Raw genomic sequence first — 21,797 nt, forward strand, 5'->3', positions numbered from 1 at the left:
ACTGGGGGTGGGATGGTATCTCAACATAGTTTGATTTGTATTTCCCTGGTGAGCCTCCATATTTTTTAACTCTGATGGTTCCCTAACTTTTCTTAGGGCTTAAAAATGCATTTAAAGGCCTACACTCTAATATTTTCTCCACTGTTTTTAGGTGTTTTGCTGTGGAAAATTTTAAATTATCTAGTTTAAAACATTCTTGAAAAAAGAAATCTTTGTCATTACATTTAGAATTGTACCTACATAGAGAGAGTATTCAATAAATGCCTAACTAACTGGTAAGCATCAAATAAAATTATTCAAGATCAATTCAGCTAAATCCAATTCAATCACTCATTCAATAATTCCACAAACATTGATTAAGTACCTACCATATGTCCTATTGTAATTCTCAGCACTGGGAATATAGCAGTGAACAAATCAATCCAAGCTCCTACACAATTAAGAGCTATTTGATGGAGGGACATAGAGTTCCTTGCAAAACAGTAAATAACTATACAAGTGATAAGTACCAATTAAGATAGATGTTACTAAATGAATAAAATGATATAATTAAGATTAAAGAATACAAAGGGCTACTTTAGATATGGTAAAAAATCTGTTACTGAGAAAATAACACTTGGAATGAGACCTAAAGGATTAGAGGAGTCAATCGTTCAAAGAGCTAGTGGGGGGGGGGGGGGAGGGAACATTACAGGCGAGAAAATAGCCTGTAATAACATCTTTAGTCGGAAACAAGTCTGGATATTTAATGAAGAAAAATAAAACCAGTGTAGCTGAAGCACAGTGGGTAAGCGACAGTATACAAAAAACAAAAAGCATGAAGTGACCAGGGCTCAGATTATGTAAGTGTTAGGCTGAGTAATGTAATGGCCTCTGAAAGATATCTCTGTCCCAATCCCTAAAACCAGTAAATATTATCCTAAATGGCAAAAGGGTCTTTACATACTTCGTTGTGTTAAGGATCTTAAGATAGCGAGATTAGAGTGGATATCCTGCTAGGCCTGATATAATCACAAAAGTCCTCAGAAGAGGGAGGTAGGCAATCAGAATGAGTAGGAGAAAAAAGAAATAAAACATCAGAAGCAGAGTTTGTGGAGTGATAGATTTGAAGATGGGAGAAAGGGACCATAAACCACCGGATGCAGGTGGCCTCTAGATGGAAAAGATAAGGAAACAGAGCCTCTGGAAGAAAAGCTGGGCCCTAGCCCAGCGAAACTGACTCTGGACTTCTGGTTCCCAGGACTGTAGAAGAATAAGCTTGTGTTGTTTTAAGCCACCAAAGTTGTAGTCATTTGTTATAGCAGCCATAGGTAACAAATACAGATTTTAGTACCTGGAAGTGGGGTGCTGCTATAACCTAACATACAGAAGTGGCTTTGAAATGAGGTAACGGGGAGAAGTCTGAAGAATTTTGAGGAGCATGACATTTGAAAAAGCCTAAATTGCCTTGAGAAATATTTATTGCCTTTTAGTAGAAACACAGGTGTTAAGAAATGGGTGGAAATAACAGAAAGGGAGACAGAACATAAAGACTCCTAACTTTGGGAAACGAACTAGGGGTGGTGGAAGGGGAGGAGGGCGGGGGGTGGGGGTGAATGAGTGACGGGCACTGAGGGGGGCACTTGAAGGGATGAGCACTGGGTGTTATTCTGTATGTTGGCAAATTGAACACCAATAAAAAATAAATTTATTATTAAAAAAAAGAAGAAACATAGGTGTTAATGATTCTGCTAGTGAGGACTGAGGAAAAAAATAAGGCTCAAAGTAGGAAAAAAAAAACCCTATACTGTCTTAGATCTAGAAGACCCAACTAAACAGTCATAAAGGGACCACTGTAGAAACATAAATGTTAAAGGTGCTGCTGGTGAGAAGTCAGGAAGAAAGGAAGAGCAGATTACTGGAAACTAGAGAAAGAAGATCCTTGTGACCCAGTGGCAGAGGCCTGGCTAAATTATGTCCTACAGTTATATGGAAATTACAGTGAACTTGGATATTTAGCTAAAATTTCCAAGTGATGTGCTGAAAGGGTGGTCAGGTTTCTTTGTGCTGCTTATAGTAAACCTTGGGAGGAAATGTATAAACTGAGAGAAAAACTTTTAAGTAAAAAGGTACCAGGACTTCAGGACACCTGGGTAGCTCAGGGATGACCTTTAGTCATATCGTGATCCCAGAGTCCTGGGATCAAGCCCCACATTGGGCTCCCTGCTCCCTGGGGAGCCTGCTTCTCCCTCTCCCTCTGCTTGCTGCTCCCTCTGTTTGTGTTCTCTCTCTGTCTTCATGATTTGGAAAATCCTTGGCCTATCTAGATTGTAAATTATGCTAAAATTAGAGAATCAACATCAAGAAAACACACTCTGGAGCCAACGGTATAGCTAGACATCCCTTTGCCAGTGCCTCAAGATGAACAAATATTCAGTGACACAGAGGGCTCTCTGAAGAAACTAGATATCCTGCTCTTGGTTCTCCCCTACCCCCATCTGAGCAAAAGCCAAAAACAGAGATGGAATAATCCAGGAAAGACCTGTGGAGGAGGATCTTGTCTAATGGAATGAATCCCGATGACATACAGAGGACACTCACGAGGTTTTTGAGAATATTATATATAAACACTGTCAGCTTGAATCGAAAGGATTCAGAGGATGAAATAAAGAAAGACTCATAGACCACCAAAATTCTACAGGCAGAAAATCGGTGCAAACATACACTACCTTTTGAGAAAAAGGAAGGATGACTCTAAGCATAGAGTCTTAAAGCTGGAGGTGGAGCTTTAGACCTCCGGATCAAGAGCTAGACAGTATGATTCCCAGGCCTTGAAACCTAAAGATTTTTCCCAGTTCCATGTTTCAAAATTGCTAAGTACCAATGAGTCCTTTCCTCCTTGCATTTTCTCACATTTGGGGTGGAAATGTCTGTAACTGTTATCCTAGGCCTCTTCCATTGCTGTATTTGGAGAGCAGGTGACGTGTTTGCTAGTTTCACAGATCTGCACATAGGAAAGGAATTTGAAGCCAGGACAGATCATACCCAGAGTTTTACCCATACCTGATACAAATGATTTCAGATGAGGAGTTGATATTTAGATGATGTTTTGGACTTTGGTTTGATGCTACTACATAAGGCTTTGTAGATCAGGGTAAGGCTCTCTGATTTTATTCCAGGTGGAACAGGAATCCACGGAAGTGCACACAGACTTAAGACCTGATATAGATATAATACACGCAAACCTGATTTGTATTTTAAAAAATCACTGGGGGACGCCTGGGTGGCTCAGTGGTTGAGCGTTTGCCTTTGGCCCAGGGCATGATCCTGGAGTCCCAGGATCGAGTCCCATGTCGGGCTCCCTGCAGGGAGCCTGCTTCTCCCTCTGCCTTTGTCTCTGTCTCTCTCTCTCTGTGTGTTTCCCATGAATAAATAAATAAAACATTTTAAAAAATGAAATGGGAAAGACAGAATGAGTGAAAAAGCAGCTAACCTTAAGTTAGGACTTAAGCAACTGGATAGACTGGGCTTTTTATTAGCAGAGATGGGGAAGACTGAGGAAGGTACAGGCACCTGTGAGAAAATCAAGACGTGCCATTTAGACAAACCACATCAGTGCTCTGACGGACATCCAGAGAACAGAGAGAAAGATCAAGTAAATACAGGGTAGAGGAGCAGGGAGCTCGAGGACAGCTCAAAGCTGGATTTATAAATCTGTGTGGCATTTAAGAGAAAACTAAATAAAATCAAACAGAGGAAAAAGGAAAGTGAAGGAGGCCAGGACTAAACTCTGATACATTCCAGTATGTGAAGGTCTGGCGGAGAGAAGCCAGCAAAGGAGACAGAGAAGGAACAGCCAAACAAGTAAAATAGAAGCCAAATGTGTCACTGGAGAAGCTATTTTACCAGAATCTCTGATATAATCACGATTATTCGACTTCATATAACCTTCATATGCTCTACTCTGTGGAAGTTCAGTTTAAAAGGCAAAAGCTTTAGCTCTGAGCATTAACTGTGAAATGCTTAAATATGTCTAGAACACCCATCCACTAGAACAGGACACTATACTGAATGCTGAGGGCATACATAGAGATTCGGAAACCTTTCTGTGACATGGCTACAGTTATGATAATTTTTTTAAACTGTAATCACAGATTTAAAATTTTATAGAAAAGTGGAAAGGAAGAGGAAAAGCTGGATTAATAGAAATGTGGGCAAGGCATTATCTGCGAACTACTGGAGAGGAATTAAGACAGCAATACAGAATAATAAGAAGAGCCATAATAACAAGGTATGTTCAGATCACCATCTATCCCTATCTATACTATTTTCTTTACTGTAGCTTTATGGTCCCATTGTAGCCACAAGAGATCCTCTGCACATTTATGTTCCTCCCTTCTAGCTCTCTCTATCCTTGTCTTGATTCCCACTTCACCTAACCACAGCTTTAACAACTTTTGATTCCAAGTAATTCGTACAGTGTCTTCTGCTGTCCCACCAAATAACTTCTGTGTTTTAAAAAGTTTTGGTGGGACAAGCTAATAACTGTAAAATTCTTTAAAACATTTTTAATGATTCTGGATTAATATATTATAGAAGAAGTTTTAGAAATCTTTACATAAAGGAAGAAAAAACAATGTATACGTTTGCCCCCTCTCTCCCTGTTTTAAACAAGAAGTACAAATCAACAATGGTTATAGCATGAAAATCATAACCAAAAATTTGAGATTTCAGGGAATGGACTTCAATTTTCTCCTTTGTTTTATCAGAGGAAAGGTATATGGATAAACTACCCTCTAATCAAGGAGGGAGATTGTTTTTAAATGTACAGCAATCACAGGTAGTGACGCATCAACTATAGTATGACCATGTAATAATGGTCACATAAGTTCACCTAAGAAGGATCAGAAATCTTTTTCAACTCTAAAGAAGCTGAGGCTTTTCAGATCTGTTGAAGACTTATGAAAATATGCTGACATTTCCCTGGCGTGCCAATCAGACTCATGTATCACAAATACTGACACCGCCTCAAACCTCCTTAGGGTGAAATATTAGGGAGAGAAGTCTGTTCACTGGCCAGACTCAGGAGGGCTAAGTCAGTTTTCAAGAGAGATGCAAGAAAAATAAAGTCTCTCAAGTTTAAAAATAGAAAAGAGTACTAAATTTATGAGGGATTTCCTCCCCTGATCTCCCCAGGTGTTTCTTCTCCTTTCTTCACATCATTCCACCGATTTCTCATTACTCATGAATGTGGGGATTCCCAAGGTTCTCCTGATTCTTCCAAATCTAGAGAATACCTGATTCCTTGCCTCCCACCTAATAACTGAATTACCTTTCCTGGGGCCACCTTGTTGAACCACCCAGTTGTCAGGTGGCTCCTTCTAAGGAAGCATAGACAGTTGTTGGTGTCAAAGGATGTTGTGGTCTTTGGACATGATCCCGATTTGAAATTCAACCAACTCCTCACATCTCTCTGATGGGGTACAGTAATAGAACAGAAGTCAATGGGAGGTCAGCATGCACTCAGATTCCAGATTCTGAAAGGGAACAAAAATCAAACCCTCCATTCTTTGCCTCTTCACCATGTCTAATAACCAATATGCTAGAAACCAGGCTTTATCAGCCCAACAAAACTCAATATAAAGTAACAACTCTCAATAACCACATAATAAACAATATGCACTTTATGGATGCTTAAGTCTATGATACAAATAAAAAAATATTAGTATTTATTAAATTTTATTCTAAATCCAAATTATCTGCCATCTTACTAAAAGTTTAACAGACACTGTGAAGTGTTCATTTTGTATCCAAATACCCATGCAGAGCATTGACTTACCTTTTCTAATACAGATAAGTTCATGTACTCCACAGGTTCTTTCTCCACCTGTTAAAAAAATTTTGTTAGAAGTTAAAAAGAGGAAATAATGTGAGTTTGACTATTACAAAGAACTGTTTTAAATCAGCCTTTACCAATGACCTCAGGAAAAAAATGTTTCCTAACTAACCTTAAACTCAACTATATGATAACTTGATATCCCGAATTTTCCTGAACCCATAAACTAAGATCTTAGAAAGTCTTGGAATGAAGAAGCTTCATTCAAGCATGTTATTTTTATTTTTTTAAGATTTTTTTTTTTTAATTTATCCATGAGAGACACACAGAGAGAGGTAGAGATACAAACAGAGGGAGAAACAGGCTCCCTGTCGGAAGCCCGATGGGGGACTCCATCCCAGGACCCCAGGATCACGCCCTGAGCTAAAGGCAGACACTCAATCACTGAGCCACCCAGGCGTCCCTCAAGCATGTTATTTTTAAATGACAATCTTCTCAAGAGAAGATATCATGGGGGGTGGGGAGGAAGAGCAGATATCATATCACCATTTCCTTTTTTTTTTTTTTTTTAAGTTTTTTTTTTTTTTTTTTTTTTTTTTTTATGATAGTCACAGAGAGAGAGAGAGAGGCAGAGACATAGGCAGAGGGAGAAGCAGGCTCCATGCACCGGGAGCCTGATGTGGGATTCGATCTTGGGTCTCCAGGATCACGCCCTGAGCCAAAGGCAGGCGCCAAACCGCTGCGCCACCCAGGGATCCCCCATATCACCATTTCCTAAGTACCTCTTCACATCATCTAGAAGGAAACACTGTAAGAAAGAAGCCACTTTTGTATCTGAGGTTTAATATATACAGTTGCTATGGAAGGGTCAATCCTGTAAAGGCACTATTTATATTTTATCACATACATACTCATATGGTATAAAATGAAATGTTATCTTTTCCCTGCTCTTCAGCTACCCACACTTACACATCTGCAAAAAAGACAAAATTTATAAATAGATAGGATGATAAAAACAAATTTAGCCAAAAGCTTACTTTGATTAAAATTACAAAAACTGCTCTATCATAAAATATCAAAAAAATAAAGTAATATTATTAGTCTCTACAGAAATAGATATTTCCTTTACTCTGAAACATAATACCACTGCTTTATATGAATGTAAGCTAAATGAAGCTTTGTAGTATTCTATATATGCAATGACCTTATAATTATGCTGTGAATTATGTTCAAAGTTTGCATGATAGAAATATTAAATAATTTAATCATCAATTCATTACAGAAGATTATGAACAGTTGTGAACAGTTTAAGTGTATTTCTTATAACAGCTATAAAAAAAAAAAAGAAATATCTTAGAGCAGTAACATGAGAGGTAAAAACCATGACAGCCACTAAAAAAAAAAAAAAAAAATAGGTCATCTGAGAAAGAAGCCAAAAAACTATAAAACAGTACTTCTATCGCTAAAGTAGGTTAGATCTACATTTCAACTTGGTTGTAACAACGCCAGGTTTGTGATTATCATCAACACTACTGACTCATCACTGGTTATCAGGAAGATACACTTAGCAAGAAGAAATACCTACCTTAAAGCTATGATTACAAAACAACTATTATTCAGCAAACCTCAGTGTAAAAACAGTGAGACGTTACTAACTGGAGTATTACCAATGGGCAACCGCTGATCACTTGCTGAAGGGCAAGAATGAGCTACAACTGTATACTACATAGCTTTAATATTGAGAAGACTCTACACAAAAACTAGAAGGAAAAAATTTACCAAATTACAGAAGAAACTATTTTTAAGAGATTTGGAAGAATCATATAATTAACAATAACATAACATACACTAATGCAATCACTGATGTTTTCAGAGGCTACATAAAAATATTTCTTATATGGTCATTAAGGCCTATTCTCCAGAAAATTACACTTATAATGTAGTTTGCTTTATGTACTTAATTCATGTTAATAAGACTGTACTTTTTTAAAGCCTGTAATTAAAACTAGGCTTTGCCCCATATTTAATGTAAATTGGTTAGGTTTTGGTAAACACATCTTATCTTAAATGTAAGTGCATAGTTTATACAGGCTTAGTATTAATAATAACAACAAAAACTATTTTATATTCTAAGACTTTTCTCTACAAAATGTCCATGAAAGCTAACTCCCACTTTTAAAAGTGTTCAATTTATCTATATCAAATGAAAGAACTTCATAAAAGCTGATGATTAAAGCTAAGTCAAATAATTACTTTTTTTTTTTTAGATTAGAGTCAATTTCCAAAGTTTCCAAATTTGTCAAAGTATGCACAAAAACCATGTAACTCAAAAAAGCAAGACTGTGCTCTACTCTTCCTGGTTATTTGTTCCAAAAATTCTAACTAAGTGAGATTTCAATAATGTACATGTAACAATCACTATTATTACTGAAATGGAAAGGAATATTAAGGATAAATAAATGCCAGGCAATAAAGTAAAATTCAGGGGGAAAAAATCTTCCTACTAAAAGTACAAAAAAATACAGAAAGTTAAATAAACTTTATTATATTATTGGACACTGAAATCAATATTCCTTTTGTCCCCAATCCTTTCAGAGACCAGTAAGAGTGTTAAGGAAAAAAAATATGCATTCTGTATGTTAACTGTATATGTTTTAATGTATTGTGTTTGGAAGTCAAAAGGCTTAAATACTTTTTCAATCAGAGACACAGTGAACTTTGTATGAACTTCATGCCTTGTTTTAAAATCCCTAAAAATAGGGATCCCTGGGTGGCGCAGCGGTTTAGTGCCTGCCTTTGGCCCAGGGCGTGATCCTGGAGACCCGGGATCGAATCCCACGTCGGGCTCCCGGTGCATGGATCCTGCTTCTCCCTCTGCCTGTGTCTCTGCCTCTCTCTCTCGCTCTCTCTGTGTGTGACTATCATAAATAAATTTAAAAAAAATTAAAAATAAAATAAAATAAAATCCCTAAAAATAAATCTGAAGTTTCCAAATATATCAAATTGTAAGCAAAAGATAAGTCACTGCAAGCATTTCTTGACTGAGATATGGTGGCAATTCAAAAAATACTTTACTGATTTTAAGAGTATAATGCACAAGAGGATGATTTTCTTTATTTCAGCTTTATTCAGGTAAAGTTAAACAAATAAAAGTCTAAGGTATTTAAAGTGCACAGTGAGATGATTTGATGCACATGTATAACAAAAATGCATATCAAATACATAGAATGATTATTGATTATTTTTATTGAGCCATAATTGACATATAACACTGGTAAGTTTAAAGTGTATGACATGTTGATTTGATACATTTATGTATCAGGACATGATTACCACCATAGCATTAGCTAACACCTCTATCACATCCCATAATTATCATTTCCTGTCTGGGGTAGTCACAATTAAGATCCAGTCTCTTAGCAACTTTCAAGTTTATAACATAGTATTGCTGTCTATAACCACTATACTGTGCATTATATTGCATTTATCTGCTGGTTGCAAGATTTTACCCTTTAACAACATCTCCCCAATTCCCTCATATCTCCCAGACCCCAGTAATCACCATTCCACTCTGTGCTTTCACAAGTTCAGCCTTTTTAGATTCCACATTTAAGTGACAACATATGCTATTTGTCATGTGCATCTGACTTATTTCACTTAACATAATGACCTTAAGGTCCATCCATGTTGTCACAACTGGCAGGGCTTCCTTCTTTTTATGGCTGAATAATGTTTCATTGTATACACATATACCACCTTTTTATCCACTCATCCACTGATGGACACTTATCTTGTTTCCATATCTTGGCTCTTGTGAATAAGGCTGCAATAAACATGGAAGCACAGATACCTCTTCCATATTTTCCTTTCATTTCCTTTAGGTATACGCCCAGCTGTGGGATTTTTGGATCTTATGGTAATTCTATCTTTAATTTTTTAGGAAACCACCATACTGTTTTCCACAGTGGCTGAATCAATTTGGGGGAATGATTATTTAAAGTAATAAATTAGTCAATCTCTTTGGAAAGAGCTAAGTCTTCTACTAAGACTATTAATCATCCCCCAAAGATACTCTTATACAAATACAATTTTTCACACATCAAATTTACTTCAAAGACATAACAATAACGAAGACTTGGAGACCAAGAGAATGGTAGAATATAAAAAGCGACCAGAGGTCAGAAATAAACTTGTCTAGCTCCTTACAGATAAGCAAACTGAGGCACCAAACATTAAGTTGCCCAGGGTCACTAGTTTATTGTCAGAAAAAAATAATTAGGACACTAGAGTTAATATAGTAAGAAATTTTAAAATGAACTTATCTTTTAAAAAATGGACTTTTCTTCATTTTAACAAAAAAAATTATGAAATTGTTTTCTAATCTACGGTAATTTAAATAAAAGTCAATTTCTCAAAACTATTCTTAGAGATAATACCAGCATTGCTCTTGAAATAATCATCTCAGCAACATGGAAATGAGAAATAGATAGAAAATGACAAGCTTAGTCGAAGTTACCATCTTTTCCCTCAGGCAAACCCATGTAGGAGCATAATGTAAACTGGCAGGATCCTCTACAATTGGCTTAAGTACATGCTGTAAGAGGAAATAGATGTGTGTGGGCACACACAGACATGCTATGAATGTGTGCATGTGTGGACTTGTGTATGGATGCACGTGACTGAGAGGGTGTCTGGGAAATGGGAATTTCTTTTTAAGCAGGGGCGGTGGGGGTGGTAGAGATTTATAAAGTATGTACTTTTCCAGATGCCTACAGAAGAAAAACACACAGTGATATTACATTCCCATCAAAAAATGGGAATGCAAAAAATGGAATTAAACCTAAAGATTTACTTCATTTGAAACAGATCTAGGAGTCCTTTTTAAAATTGACCTTGTTTTTTCCACCATGTTAGTTTTTACTAATAAACTAAGTCACCATACTTCACAGGCTCTATTCATTTCTTCTCAAACATCACAAGGCTACTTTAGGAATACCTTAAATGTGGGGCGTTCGGGTGGCTCAGTGGGTTAAGTGTCTGACTCTCGGTTTCAGATCAGGTCATGATCTCAGGCCTGTAGGAGCGAGCCCTACTTCAGGCTCCTTGCTCCATGAGGACTCTGATTCCCTCTGTCTGTCTGTCTCTCTCCCCTCCCCTCCCCACTCTTGCACTCTCTCTAAAAAAAAATTAATTAAAAAAAAACTAAATTCTACCTATCAAAAGGTCTATCAGCAAAACATATGCATGAAAGTAGTAAAAAAAAAAAAAAATTGTAAGATTTTATTTGAAAGACGCCTGGGTGGCTCAGTGGTTGAGCGCCTGCCTTGGGCCCAGGGCGTGACCCTGGAGACCCAGGATCGAGTCCCACATCATGCTCCCCGCAAGGAGCCTGCTTCTCCCTCTGCCTGTGTCTCTGCCTCTCTCTCTCTGTGTCTCTCATGAATAACTAAATAAATCTTAAAAAAAAAAAAAAAAAAAAGATTTTATTTGAGAGAGAGAGAAAGCACGAGCCAGAGGGAGGGGTAGTGGGAGAGGGATGAGCAGACTCCAGGCTGAGCAGGGAGCCCAACGTGGGGCTCAACCCCAGAACCCTGGGTTCATGCCCCAAGTCAACGGCAGACACTTAACCGAACTGAGCCACCCAGGTGCCCTAAAATAGTCAAAAATGAAACTGTGTCTTTTATACCGATAAATTCTGTTATAGCTAATTCTTAAGCAGACACCTATACTATACATAACTATACATAACAGCATGAAACATTTCCTATTAATGTTGCCAATTCCCCTCCACCAACCAACCGATTTAGCCCATTTAGACCATAGTCACTAATCTCCAGGTACCTTTCAGTTTTGACCCTAATTAAGTCATTTAAGGAATGATCCCAATTTTGGTAACTAACTGAAAGCAGCATGTTATAGAAAGATCATGGGGTCTGAATTGAGCGAGCCTCTAATTTTTTTTTAAAGATTTTATTTATTTGAGAGAGACAGAGAGAGCATCAATGGGTGAGGGGTAGCAGGACAGGGCCAAGCAGACTCCCCACTGAGCAGGACCCTGAGATTATGACCTGCACCGAAGTCAGATGCTTAACCAACTAGCCACCCAGGCACCCCCAGGCTTCAATTTTAAAGATGGTCTCACCTAGTACTGTTTTTGTGAACTTTGTGCTTATTAAGAAAAAATTAAAATAACTAAATTCACTTGTAAAATAGTAATAATAGTTACCCCAGGATGGAAAATAGCTTTCATTCTGTATACCAATTCTGGGGGATTAAAAGTAGCTGCTGGAATGGGGGTGGAGGGCAATGTTGAGAAGGATTCTGAAAGCAAGTCCACATTTGGCAGGGAAAGATGTTAAAAAGATACTTTAACAAAACAGATGTCTGCTATAGTCAAAAGAAGGAGAAGGGTTGCCATGCATTTGCTCTCCATGACTGAGATAATGGATAGATGATGCCTGGCCCATCGTGAGCATCTCCTCACAAGAATATGAAATTTAAAGAAAACTTAGATTTAAGCCTGAAGACAGGAAAGATTGTTTTCCTCTCTTCTACAGCATTAGTTATCAGTTAATTTCAAACACTCTCCTGTGTAAACATTTCCAAATAAATGTTAATCTTCTCATACTTCTTTTGTCCTCTTTTTAGAATTTTTCTTTCTTTTAAAGATCTATTTATTTACTTACTTATTTAAGAAAGCGAGAGAGCATGAGCAGGGGGAAAGGGCAGAAGGAAAGGGAGAAGCAGGCTCCCCATCGAGCAGAAAGCCACCACAGGCCTCGATCCCAGGACTGGGGGACCAGGACCTGAACCAAAGGCAGGTGCTTAACCAACTGGGTACCCAGGGGCCCCTTTTTAAAATTTTTCTTAGAGGGATGCCTGGGTGGCTCAGCGGTTGAGCATCTGCCTTCGGCCCAGGGTGTGATCCTGGGGTCCTAGGATCGAATCCCACATTGGGCTCCCTGCATGAAGCCTACTTCTCCCTCTGCCTGTGTCTCTGCCTCTCTCTGTTTCTCTCTCGTGAATAAAGAAAAATCTTAAAAAAAAAAAAAAAAAAAAAAGAATTTTTCTTAAAAAAACAAACAGAAAACCCCAAAAACCAACTTTTAGGCCTCCAGTCCTGTGGGAGTTATCCTTCCAAATTGGAATTCCTCCACTTTTTTGTTGTTGCTGTGCAATTACTAGAGTTAAAATAATCTGAATAAGTCCTTTCTAGAATTACCTTTACAAAGTAATTTAATATATCATATTCCTATATAATAGCCTGAATTCTGAGACACATACTTGCTGCCACCCCAGCATCATGCAGAATAACCAACTATACCTCTTTTCATAACAATATCTTAGCGTACTTTATAATTTGCAAACCATGAGCTAAATAGTCTTATCTTTTGATCAGTATAAATTCCTATGAATTTATTCAATAATTTTTTTCCAAGAGGTGCAAATTTTATCTTAAAAATAAACTTATTATTCATGAACATACACCATTTTTCCTACTTCTGAGCAACTTTTAATTCAGTTTTTGAGTTAATTATGTTTTGGACCTTTTAGAAGCTCATTAAGATCATACCATAAAACTCTGAATAAACGTATGCTCATAAAAAAGTATTCTACTTAATTTTGTAGTTAAATGAGAACATCTTTTGTTTTGACTACTGTACCAGATCATTTGTTAAAGCTATTAATATGCATTATTACATTAGTAAGTTCAGAATACTGAAGACAATTTTTCATTAAAATTCTCTCTCTCCTGAGGATGCAGAATATTACTGTGAATATCAATTCTAATATGGCCCTAAAATGTGAAAGAAACTCTTTTGAGTGCACATATGAATCCTAGAAGTCTGTTTTTAAATAAATTCCTGATGATAGTTTGCTGTATTATCACTATTTCCTCCTTTTTTTTTTTTTTTTTTTAAATGATAAGGAACAGAGAGAGAAAAAGGAAAACAGAGAAAGGAAGATGTAGCTCTAAAGCTTTGGTTCCTTTTTTTTTTTAAAAAAAGATTTATTTATTCATGGGAGACACAAAGAGAGAGGCAGAGACACAGGCAGAGGGAGAAGCAGGCTCCATGCAGGGAGCCCCATGCGGGACTCGATCCTGCGACCCCAGGATCACACCCTGAGCCAAAGGCAGATGTTCAACTGCTTAGCCACCCAGGAGCTCCCTATTTCCTCCTTCTTAAAAAAGGTATATCAATAGTTCCAATTTATTAGGTTTCAATTAAGATTTTACTACATTTGCATACCAAATATGCGCATGATTATTTTACTCAAAAGTTTAGAGTGTTTCACTGATAGCGGTTTGTTCAATCCAACGTTCTCCCTGTATAGGCACTACTTTCGCGTTAGGTGTAAACTAGGTAGGATTTGGGAGTGGAAAAAAGAATGAAGTCAGCTAGATGGAAACCAAATCCATGAAGACAGTCAACTATGCTACTACACATATGCTATGGACAAACATTATAATCACTTTAAAGTAAGCAATGATGCAAACAGTATTACTCAACAAATAAACAAGCCAACATGTGTTTCTCTTGCTTTCTACCCTGGCACGCACTGTTGAGTTTTAATATTACCCAAAACCACAAAATATGAAATATTTCTTCATACAACTATCTCTCTACTATTCCCTCCTCTTTCCTTTTTTTTTTTTAAAGATTTATTTTTTATTTATTTTTTATAGACACAGAGAGAGAGAGAGAGAGAGAGAGGGAGAGAGAGAGAGAGGCAGAGACACAGGCAGAGGGAGAAGCAGGCTCCATGCCGGGAGCCCGATGCAGGATTCAATCCCGGGACTCCAGGATCGCACCCTGGGCCAAATGCAGGCGTGAAACTGCTGAGCCACCCAGGGATCCCCTTCCTTCCTTTTTCCTAATTTTGTTTAGTGAATGAGAGGAACCTTAAACAGACAGTCAGGTACTCCAGAGTACTTAGAGACAGGTCTCAGAATAAAATACTGCGTATCTCAATGGATCCTAACTCTCAGCAAAACATTAGAAATGTTATGCCTGCTTAAAGTCAAAATATCCCTTTTAGGAATATCATTGTCTAAACTGTAAATCCCCCCGCCAAAAAAAAAAATACTATTCAATAAATTGCCCCACTCTGCCACAGAAAGTGGACAGACAGGCCTTTCTCATTATATTGCTGCCAATTACATCCTAATGATCTCTAACAGGAACATGGAATGCAGGAAGGATGTGATGCTCTCCCTCCAGACTCGTCCTGTAACATATTTGTATGAGATTTTTTAATTCAATATTTCAAAAGTCCAAATCCTGCCATGGAAATCTTAGAGTCACCACAAGTCTTTAAGAGCACCTCAGAATTGTACTGATGATTTAAAAAATATGTACCTGGAAATGTGTGGTAAATGACAAAGTGCCTTAGGAATAAAGAGCTTAGATATGTATACACACATATCCACACAAACACAGATTTCTTCTAATATAGTCTTCTTTTACAACTTTAAAAAATGCTACCCAGAGAGGTTAAGTAAACACACAGCACATTAACAACAAAGGTGAATATTTTCACTTGGGCAAACAAGTTTTTGTGGAGTATCCTGATATTCTTATGGAAAAGTCAGAAAAATGTGGACTGAATGAAGGAGCATAGGTCAGATCAATAAAGATCGCTATCCTGAGGCTTTATATATTAGCTTTGCGTTTTAGGAGGGTAACTAGCAATACTTCAGGAAATGAATTGGAAGGAACCCTAAAACTAGTGCAAACGACAACACCACACTAGCTTAGGAAAGTAATACAAGGCTCTTAATGAGAGGGAATAAACTGAAGTGTAAGCACAGAGCATCATAAACTGAGATGCAGACGGCTGATCAACAAGATGTGGGTAGGGGAGGGTGAGTTTAAGATAGGACTGATTTCCAGATTTCAGGCTCCGATATCCGGTTATATAAAAATACCACTCAGATGGTAAATTTACATGTAGTAGGGAGTACAGAGACTGGATTTGTGGCTGCGATGACAACTTTACTTTGGGACATATAAAAGGTTTTGGACTGCTGTGGAACATTCAAGATATCTAGCTACTATCTGAAAACAAAAATTAGGAAAATTCTGTGTAATTTTATTAGTAGTGTACTTTTTAAAAGTTTTTATATAAATTTCAGTGTGTTAACATACAGTGCAGTATTAATTTCAGGTATACTATATAGTGATTCAACACTTCCATTCATCACTTGGTTCTCATTGTAAGTGTTAATATTGCACTTTTAGGGGCACCTGGGAGGCTCAGTTGAGCAACCAACTCTCTTGATTTTGGCTCAGGTCATGATCTCAGAATTGTGAGACCAAGCCCCGAGCTGGACTCTGAGCTAGGTGAGGAATCTATTTCAGATTCTCTCTCTCCCCCTCTGCCCCTACTCAGCACACGTGCGCTCTCTCTCTCTCTAAAATAAGTAAATCTTTTTTTTTTAAATAGTGCATTTTTAATTTACTGCTCCAGAAAGCAGAACTAGGGTGAGTAGATAGATAGAAGCTACCAAATGGCAGATTTTTGGTCAAATACATCCAGGCAACAGATGCAATCAATGTACATAATACATAGAATTCCACTATAACAATTCAAGAAAAACATTTGTTGAGTAAATACTATATTTAGAAACTGTGCAAAATTTAAGAAGTACAAAATAAATAAGACATTACTGTCTAGAAATTGACAGGGAAGACAAATTATAAACAAGTGATTATAAAATTACCAATGTGTGCAATTATACAGCAGCATGTAAAGAGGATGAGAACAGAGTTAAGAAAGGAAACACAAAGAACATTAGGCAAAGGAGATGAAAAGATGACTGAGAAGCAAGTGATCAAGGGAGAAGGAGAAAATTTCAAAAAATAACAGGAAATGGTTAACAATGTCAGACTGACACAGGCCAACATTACAAGAGTGAATACCCTACACGACAACTACAGGTCTTGAGAGGTGAGAGCAGAGCAATGATTCCCAACCCAGTTATCACCAGACCTCTAGGGTAACAAAAAGGCTCTGTAAACTACTCAATATTTCAAAATACTTTTTCAGAATTGTACCAGTTAGATAGAGCTAACTTCTTCACCTCTGACTGGAATTATATTAGATCAGTGCAGGAACATCACCATCTTATATCTGTTTGAAGTCCTGATTAGTAGTTATCTGATAAAAGGAGGAAGTGAATAATTACTTAGTATGTAAAATATGGGTTTTACATAGGAGGAAGGAAGGTTTTACAGAGGAGGAAATAAAAGTAACCCTTAATACTTAAAAATCTAAACTCAGGGGCTAAAATGTTGGGCCACAGGGATCCCTGGGTGGCGCAGCGGTTTGGCACCTGCCTTTGGCCCAGGGCGCGATCCTGGAGACCCGGGATCGAATCCCACGTCGGGCTCCCGGTGCATGGAGCCTGTTTCTCCCTCTGCCTATGTCTCTGCCTCTCTCTCTTTCTCTCTCTGTGACTATCATAAATAAATAAAAATTTTAAAAAAATAAAAATAAAATAAAATGTTGGGCCACAGCTAATAAGAATATGCTTAACACATAAAAATGATCTGTGCTTTGATTCAAAACGTTGGTTTGCTATTCAGGGGACTGAAGACATCTAATTTGAATGTAGTTCAGGTGGAAGAGACTCTATGGTTTTGTTGATTTTAACCTCATCTTAAGCCAATATGTAGTTCCAAAAAGGCCATTCTAATATTAAGCTATATTGATAGGACTGTGCACAAGATAAGAAATGATAGAACAGTTTTAAATGTTTGCTACTCAATAATACATCTGGAATGGAATGGCTCACTGCCATATTTCAAACTTTAGAACATACAACTGTACACCATCCAGAGGAAGAACTGGATATTTTGTCTATAAATGAAAATGCTCAAAAGCTGTCTTCAGACAGTAGAAGGGATGTCATAAACACAGGGAACAGTGGACTTTTAATTAATCGCTCCAGAAGGCAGACCTAGGATAAGTAGATAGACAAGTTACTGAACGGGAGGTTTTTGATCAGATTGAAAGATCTCGTGAACTATAAGAATAATTGTTCCACTTGGCAGACACTGTTCAGTGTTCATTGGCACATGAGTTCCATGAACTCATGTGCCATTGAACGTTTCTATACAAAAGATGATTCATCTTTTGTTGTTCACACTATATAATAATTGCATGGCTAATTGCATGTGCTCTCATAATTGCATGGGAGCTTTGAGGGAAGGAGTGTGGTCCTACTCATCTTTATGGCCCCACAGAATCTGCAGAGAACTTGGATTACAGCTAGCGCTCAATATCTTCAGAACTAACAGGTGAATGAAAGGAATGAATGCTTTAAGAGTCACTTCACTGGGAAGAAGGCTGAATGAGATGCCACCCTGAACCCCTAAAATTCTAAGGTGTCCCTAGTACAAAGTCCTCATCAAGACCTCATTTTGCTTCATAACACAGCAAGGGAATGGTATGTATATAGAATGGGCTCTGGTATGTGATCAACAGCACAGTTAGACTAACCTGACCCAACATTTTTATTTGAAATGCTAAAATTAACTTTATTCTCCTTACCAAACTAGAAAACATATAATTCCTAATCTTTATACTATGAAAACTTCAATGAATGCTTACATATTAAAAAACTGATGTGAATATGTGAAACACAGAAGAATCTAGAGAATATGAGAATTTCAAAAATCTTGTTCTTTAAACATACAAGTGGCAATAGGCATGCAAAGAGCCAGCAGTTGACATTAAAAAAAAAAAAAAGGGGGATCCCTGGGTGGTGCAGCGATTTAGCGCCTGCCTTTGGCCCAGGGCGCGATCCTGGAAACCCGGGATCGAATCCCACGTCGGGCTCCCGGTGCATGGAGCCTGCTTCTCCCTCTGCCTGTGTCTCTGCCTCTCTCTCTCTGTGACTATCATAAATAAATAAAAATTAAAAAAAAAAAAAAGGAATGGATCACATTGAACTTTGGGTGGTTGGGGGTAGGTAGAGTGGGAGGGGAGGAAAGGACTGAGAAAAAGAGAAAAAAAAAACTGCAAAATACTCCAAGAAATTAAAAGTTACAGGGTCAGGGATCCCTGGGTGGCGCAGCAGTTTGGCGCCTGCCTTTGGCCCAGGGCCGATCCCGGAGAGCCGGGATCGAATCCCACATCGGGCTCCCGGTGCATGGAGCCTGCTTCTCCCTCTGCCTGTGTCTCTGCCTCTCTCTCTCTCTCTCTGTGACTATCATGAATAAATAAATAAAAATCTTTAAAAAAAAAAAAAAAGTTACAGGGTCAGATCCAGATGCTATCTGGATAATTTTTCCTCACTTTTGCATAAACTTTTTAGCTTTATCACATCATTAAGAAATACTACCACAGACTGGTTGTAGAAATAAGGTAAAAAAACATTAACCAGTGGATTTGGTTTCTGGATTTTTAACTTCTAGTTAAAAATACAGTAAGGAGAAGAGTTTGAAAGTACCACTCTGGGTAACAGGACTATCAAAAGTTAGAAGTAGGTCTTGCTTCCAGTGCTTTCCCATCATTTTAGCTAAAGAAATGATCTGAAATGCGTCTGAATGTGTGTCTTGTATGTCACAGGTAATCAGTCTCTTAAAATAAAAATACACACTCAGCTAAAGTTATTTTGGAGACCACAGGACCTGACAAAAAGGAACCTCCAGAAGGGTAGGCTACCAGTGACTAGCCAGTCACCAAGATAGGAAATCCTCCGAAAAGTTTTACTTGGAAGGAAGACACATAAAATGTAAGCTAATAATGATATAGCTAAAGGTACCCTGGACATCTGTACAGATGATGTGAATCCATCCACGCGTGCGCCCACACAGGTAAATTTTACAGACTACTTTCACTGTCTGAGTTAAGCTAAAAGTGAGACAGGAGCTGGAAGACGCTGCAGGCTCTCACATAAATATCCTAGACGTGTGATGTTAACTTCTACAATATCCTCCTTAACAACAAAGCAAAAACATAGATGCTTCCTTCCAGATAGTATGTTTTTGGAACGAGAGAAAAATACACCCTGATGCCAAGCACCTCATCTGGCTAGGTAACAAATAACGGAGCTGCTTTTTTGAAAATGTTGAGTGTTGTTGACGCTGTAACACTCAGTGGACTGATAGTATGTTTCTGCAATGAGAGAAAAATACACCCTGATGCCAACCACCTCATCTGGCTAGGTAACAGATAACCAAGGTACTTTTTGAAAATGTTGAGTGTTGTTGACACTGTAACACTTAGTGGAGCAACAGTATGTTTCTGGAAGGAAAGAAAAATACACCTTGATGCCAACCACCTCATCCGGCTAGGTAACAAATAACCGAGCTACTTTTTTGAAAATGTTGAGTGTTGCTGACGCTGTAACACTCAGTGGACTGATAGTATGTTTCTGGAACAAGAGAAAGCTACACCCCGATGCCAAGCACCTCGTCTGGCTAGGTAACAGATAACCAAGGTACTTTTTGAAAATGTTGAGTGTTGCTGACACTGTAACACTCGGTGGAGCGGTCCTACCTGCAGGGTTCTAAGAGCGTGCGTGTGTCATTCCAGGATGTATTTACTTCTCTTTCTTAGTTGGGGGGGGGGGGGCGGGGGGAGCAGTTTTGAGGGCTGGGGGTGGGGGGTGGGGGTGGGGGTGGAGGGATGAGGGATAACGCTTGAGGAAATTGAGAAATGAACCTCCTGCCAGATTTCCCGGCCGCCCTACAGCACCAAACGGAAGGGTAGGGACGGACGGAGAGTGCCACGCAGCGAGGGCTCCGGAGAAGGGACCAAGGAGGGTCAGGACCCGGTGGGCGGCCAGGCGGGGCCCGCGGGGAGGGGGGGAGCGCGGGGAGGGGGGGGCGCGGGGAGGGGGGGTGCCCGGGGCTCCCCGGCCGGTCCCGGGGCCCCCTCCGCAGGCCCGCACCCGAGCCCCTCCGCGCCGCGGGCGCCGCACCTGCCCGTGCACCGGCTCCTCCCCGCGCCGGGCCGCGGGCCGAGGCCGCCGGGACCGCCAGGGCCGGAGCGAGGGAGCCTTCGGGCCCGAGGCGCGGGCGGGACCCCCGCCTCCCCGGCCCCCCCGCCCCCCGCCGCGGCCTCCGGGCGCCTCGGAGCCCCGCGCCCGGGCGCTGCCCCTCCCCCGCGCCGCGGCCGGCCTCCACTTACCTTCAATCGCCATGATGTGCTCGCCCTGGACCGCACCAACTGGATGGCGGGGGCGGCGGGCGGAGGACGCGGCGAGGCCGCCAGCCAGAGGGGCGGGGCCGGCCCCGCGAACGCCCGGCTGCGCGGCCCGCAGGGGAGCCGCGGGCGGGGCGGGCCGGGGCGGGGCGGGGCGGAGGAGCCCCCCACCCCCCGCGAGCGCCCGACTGCCGGCCGCCGGGGCGATGGAACCTTCCCGGGCCGCCGCCGCGGCCGCCAGCACGTGACGCCGCCCCGCCCCCGCCCCCGCCCCGCCCCCGCCCCCGCCCCCACCCCCACGGCGCCTCGCGTCCGGATTCGAAACAGGTGCCCAGCCCGGGAGCCCCGGCCCCGCGCCCCAAGTCGGCAGAGGCGGCCCCGCCCCGCCCCGCCCCGCCCCCCGGGGCTTCCGTGGTCCCCCCGGGACGGCGCGGGCCGGGGATGCGCTTCAGGACCATGGACAGGTCTCCTCGCTGGCAGCCCGGGCTCCGGCCTCCCAACCTCTTCGGCGTTGGTTTTGCCTGAATCCGTCAAGCACCCGCCTCAGACCCCTGCTCTGGGGCCAAGAGACAGCTAGTTGGCAAAAAGCAAACAGGAGAAAGGCATCCTAAGGACAGCGGCTTCCTGTCCCTATCTCTCTTTGTCTCTCTATCACACACACGCAAATTCCTGATAGAGCTGGCCACCACCCTGAGCTTACTGTTCCCCTTGGAAATAGGAGTTGACATCTATCGGCCCATTATAAGCACGCATTTGAGGCCATACGAAAGTAGACATCAGACAGACGGTTTGACAGACTTTAAACTGGCAGACCTGTGGGTGT

The 21,797-nt window shown here is 40.3% G+C and overlaps 1 protein-coding gene across 3 annotated transcripts in view; it reads right to left on the minus strand.

Moving 5' to 3' along the window:
• Nucleotides 1-21,063, minus strand: part of SYT14 (synaptotagmin 14) — a 212,188-nt gene extending 191,125 nt beyond the window's left edge. The window contains exons 1-3 of one of the 3 annotated variants that reach the window (XM_077902220.1): nucleotides 20,960-21,002; nucleotides 5,819-5,866; nucleotides 5,312-5,516 (exon numbers count right to left, since the gene is read on the minus strand). Coding sequence is in view for 2 of the 3 variants with exons in the window: in XM_077902218.1 (XP_077758344.1) it covers nucleotides 5,819-5,866; nucleotides 20,960-20,972 (61 nt within the window). In the remaining variant the exon portion in view is untranslated. Of the gene's footprint in view, nucleotides 1-5,311; nucleotides 5,517-5,818; nucleotides 5,867-20,959 lie in introns of all 3 variants that reach the window. The other 2 variants (XM_077902218.1, XM_077902219.1) reach the window with 2 other exon arrangements.
• Nucleotides 21,064-21,797: the final 734 nt, after the last annotated feature.

The sequence above is a fragment of the Canis aureus genome, chromosome 6, assembly GCF_053574225.1.
Source record: "Canis aureus isolate CA01 chromosome 6, VMU_Caureus_v.1.0, whole genome shotgun sequence".
In the NCBI taxonomy this organism is placed as follows: Eukaryota; Metazoa; Chordata; class Mammalia; order Carnivora; family Canidae; genus Canis; species Canis aureus.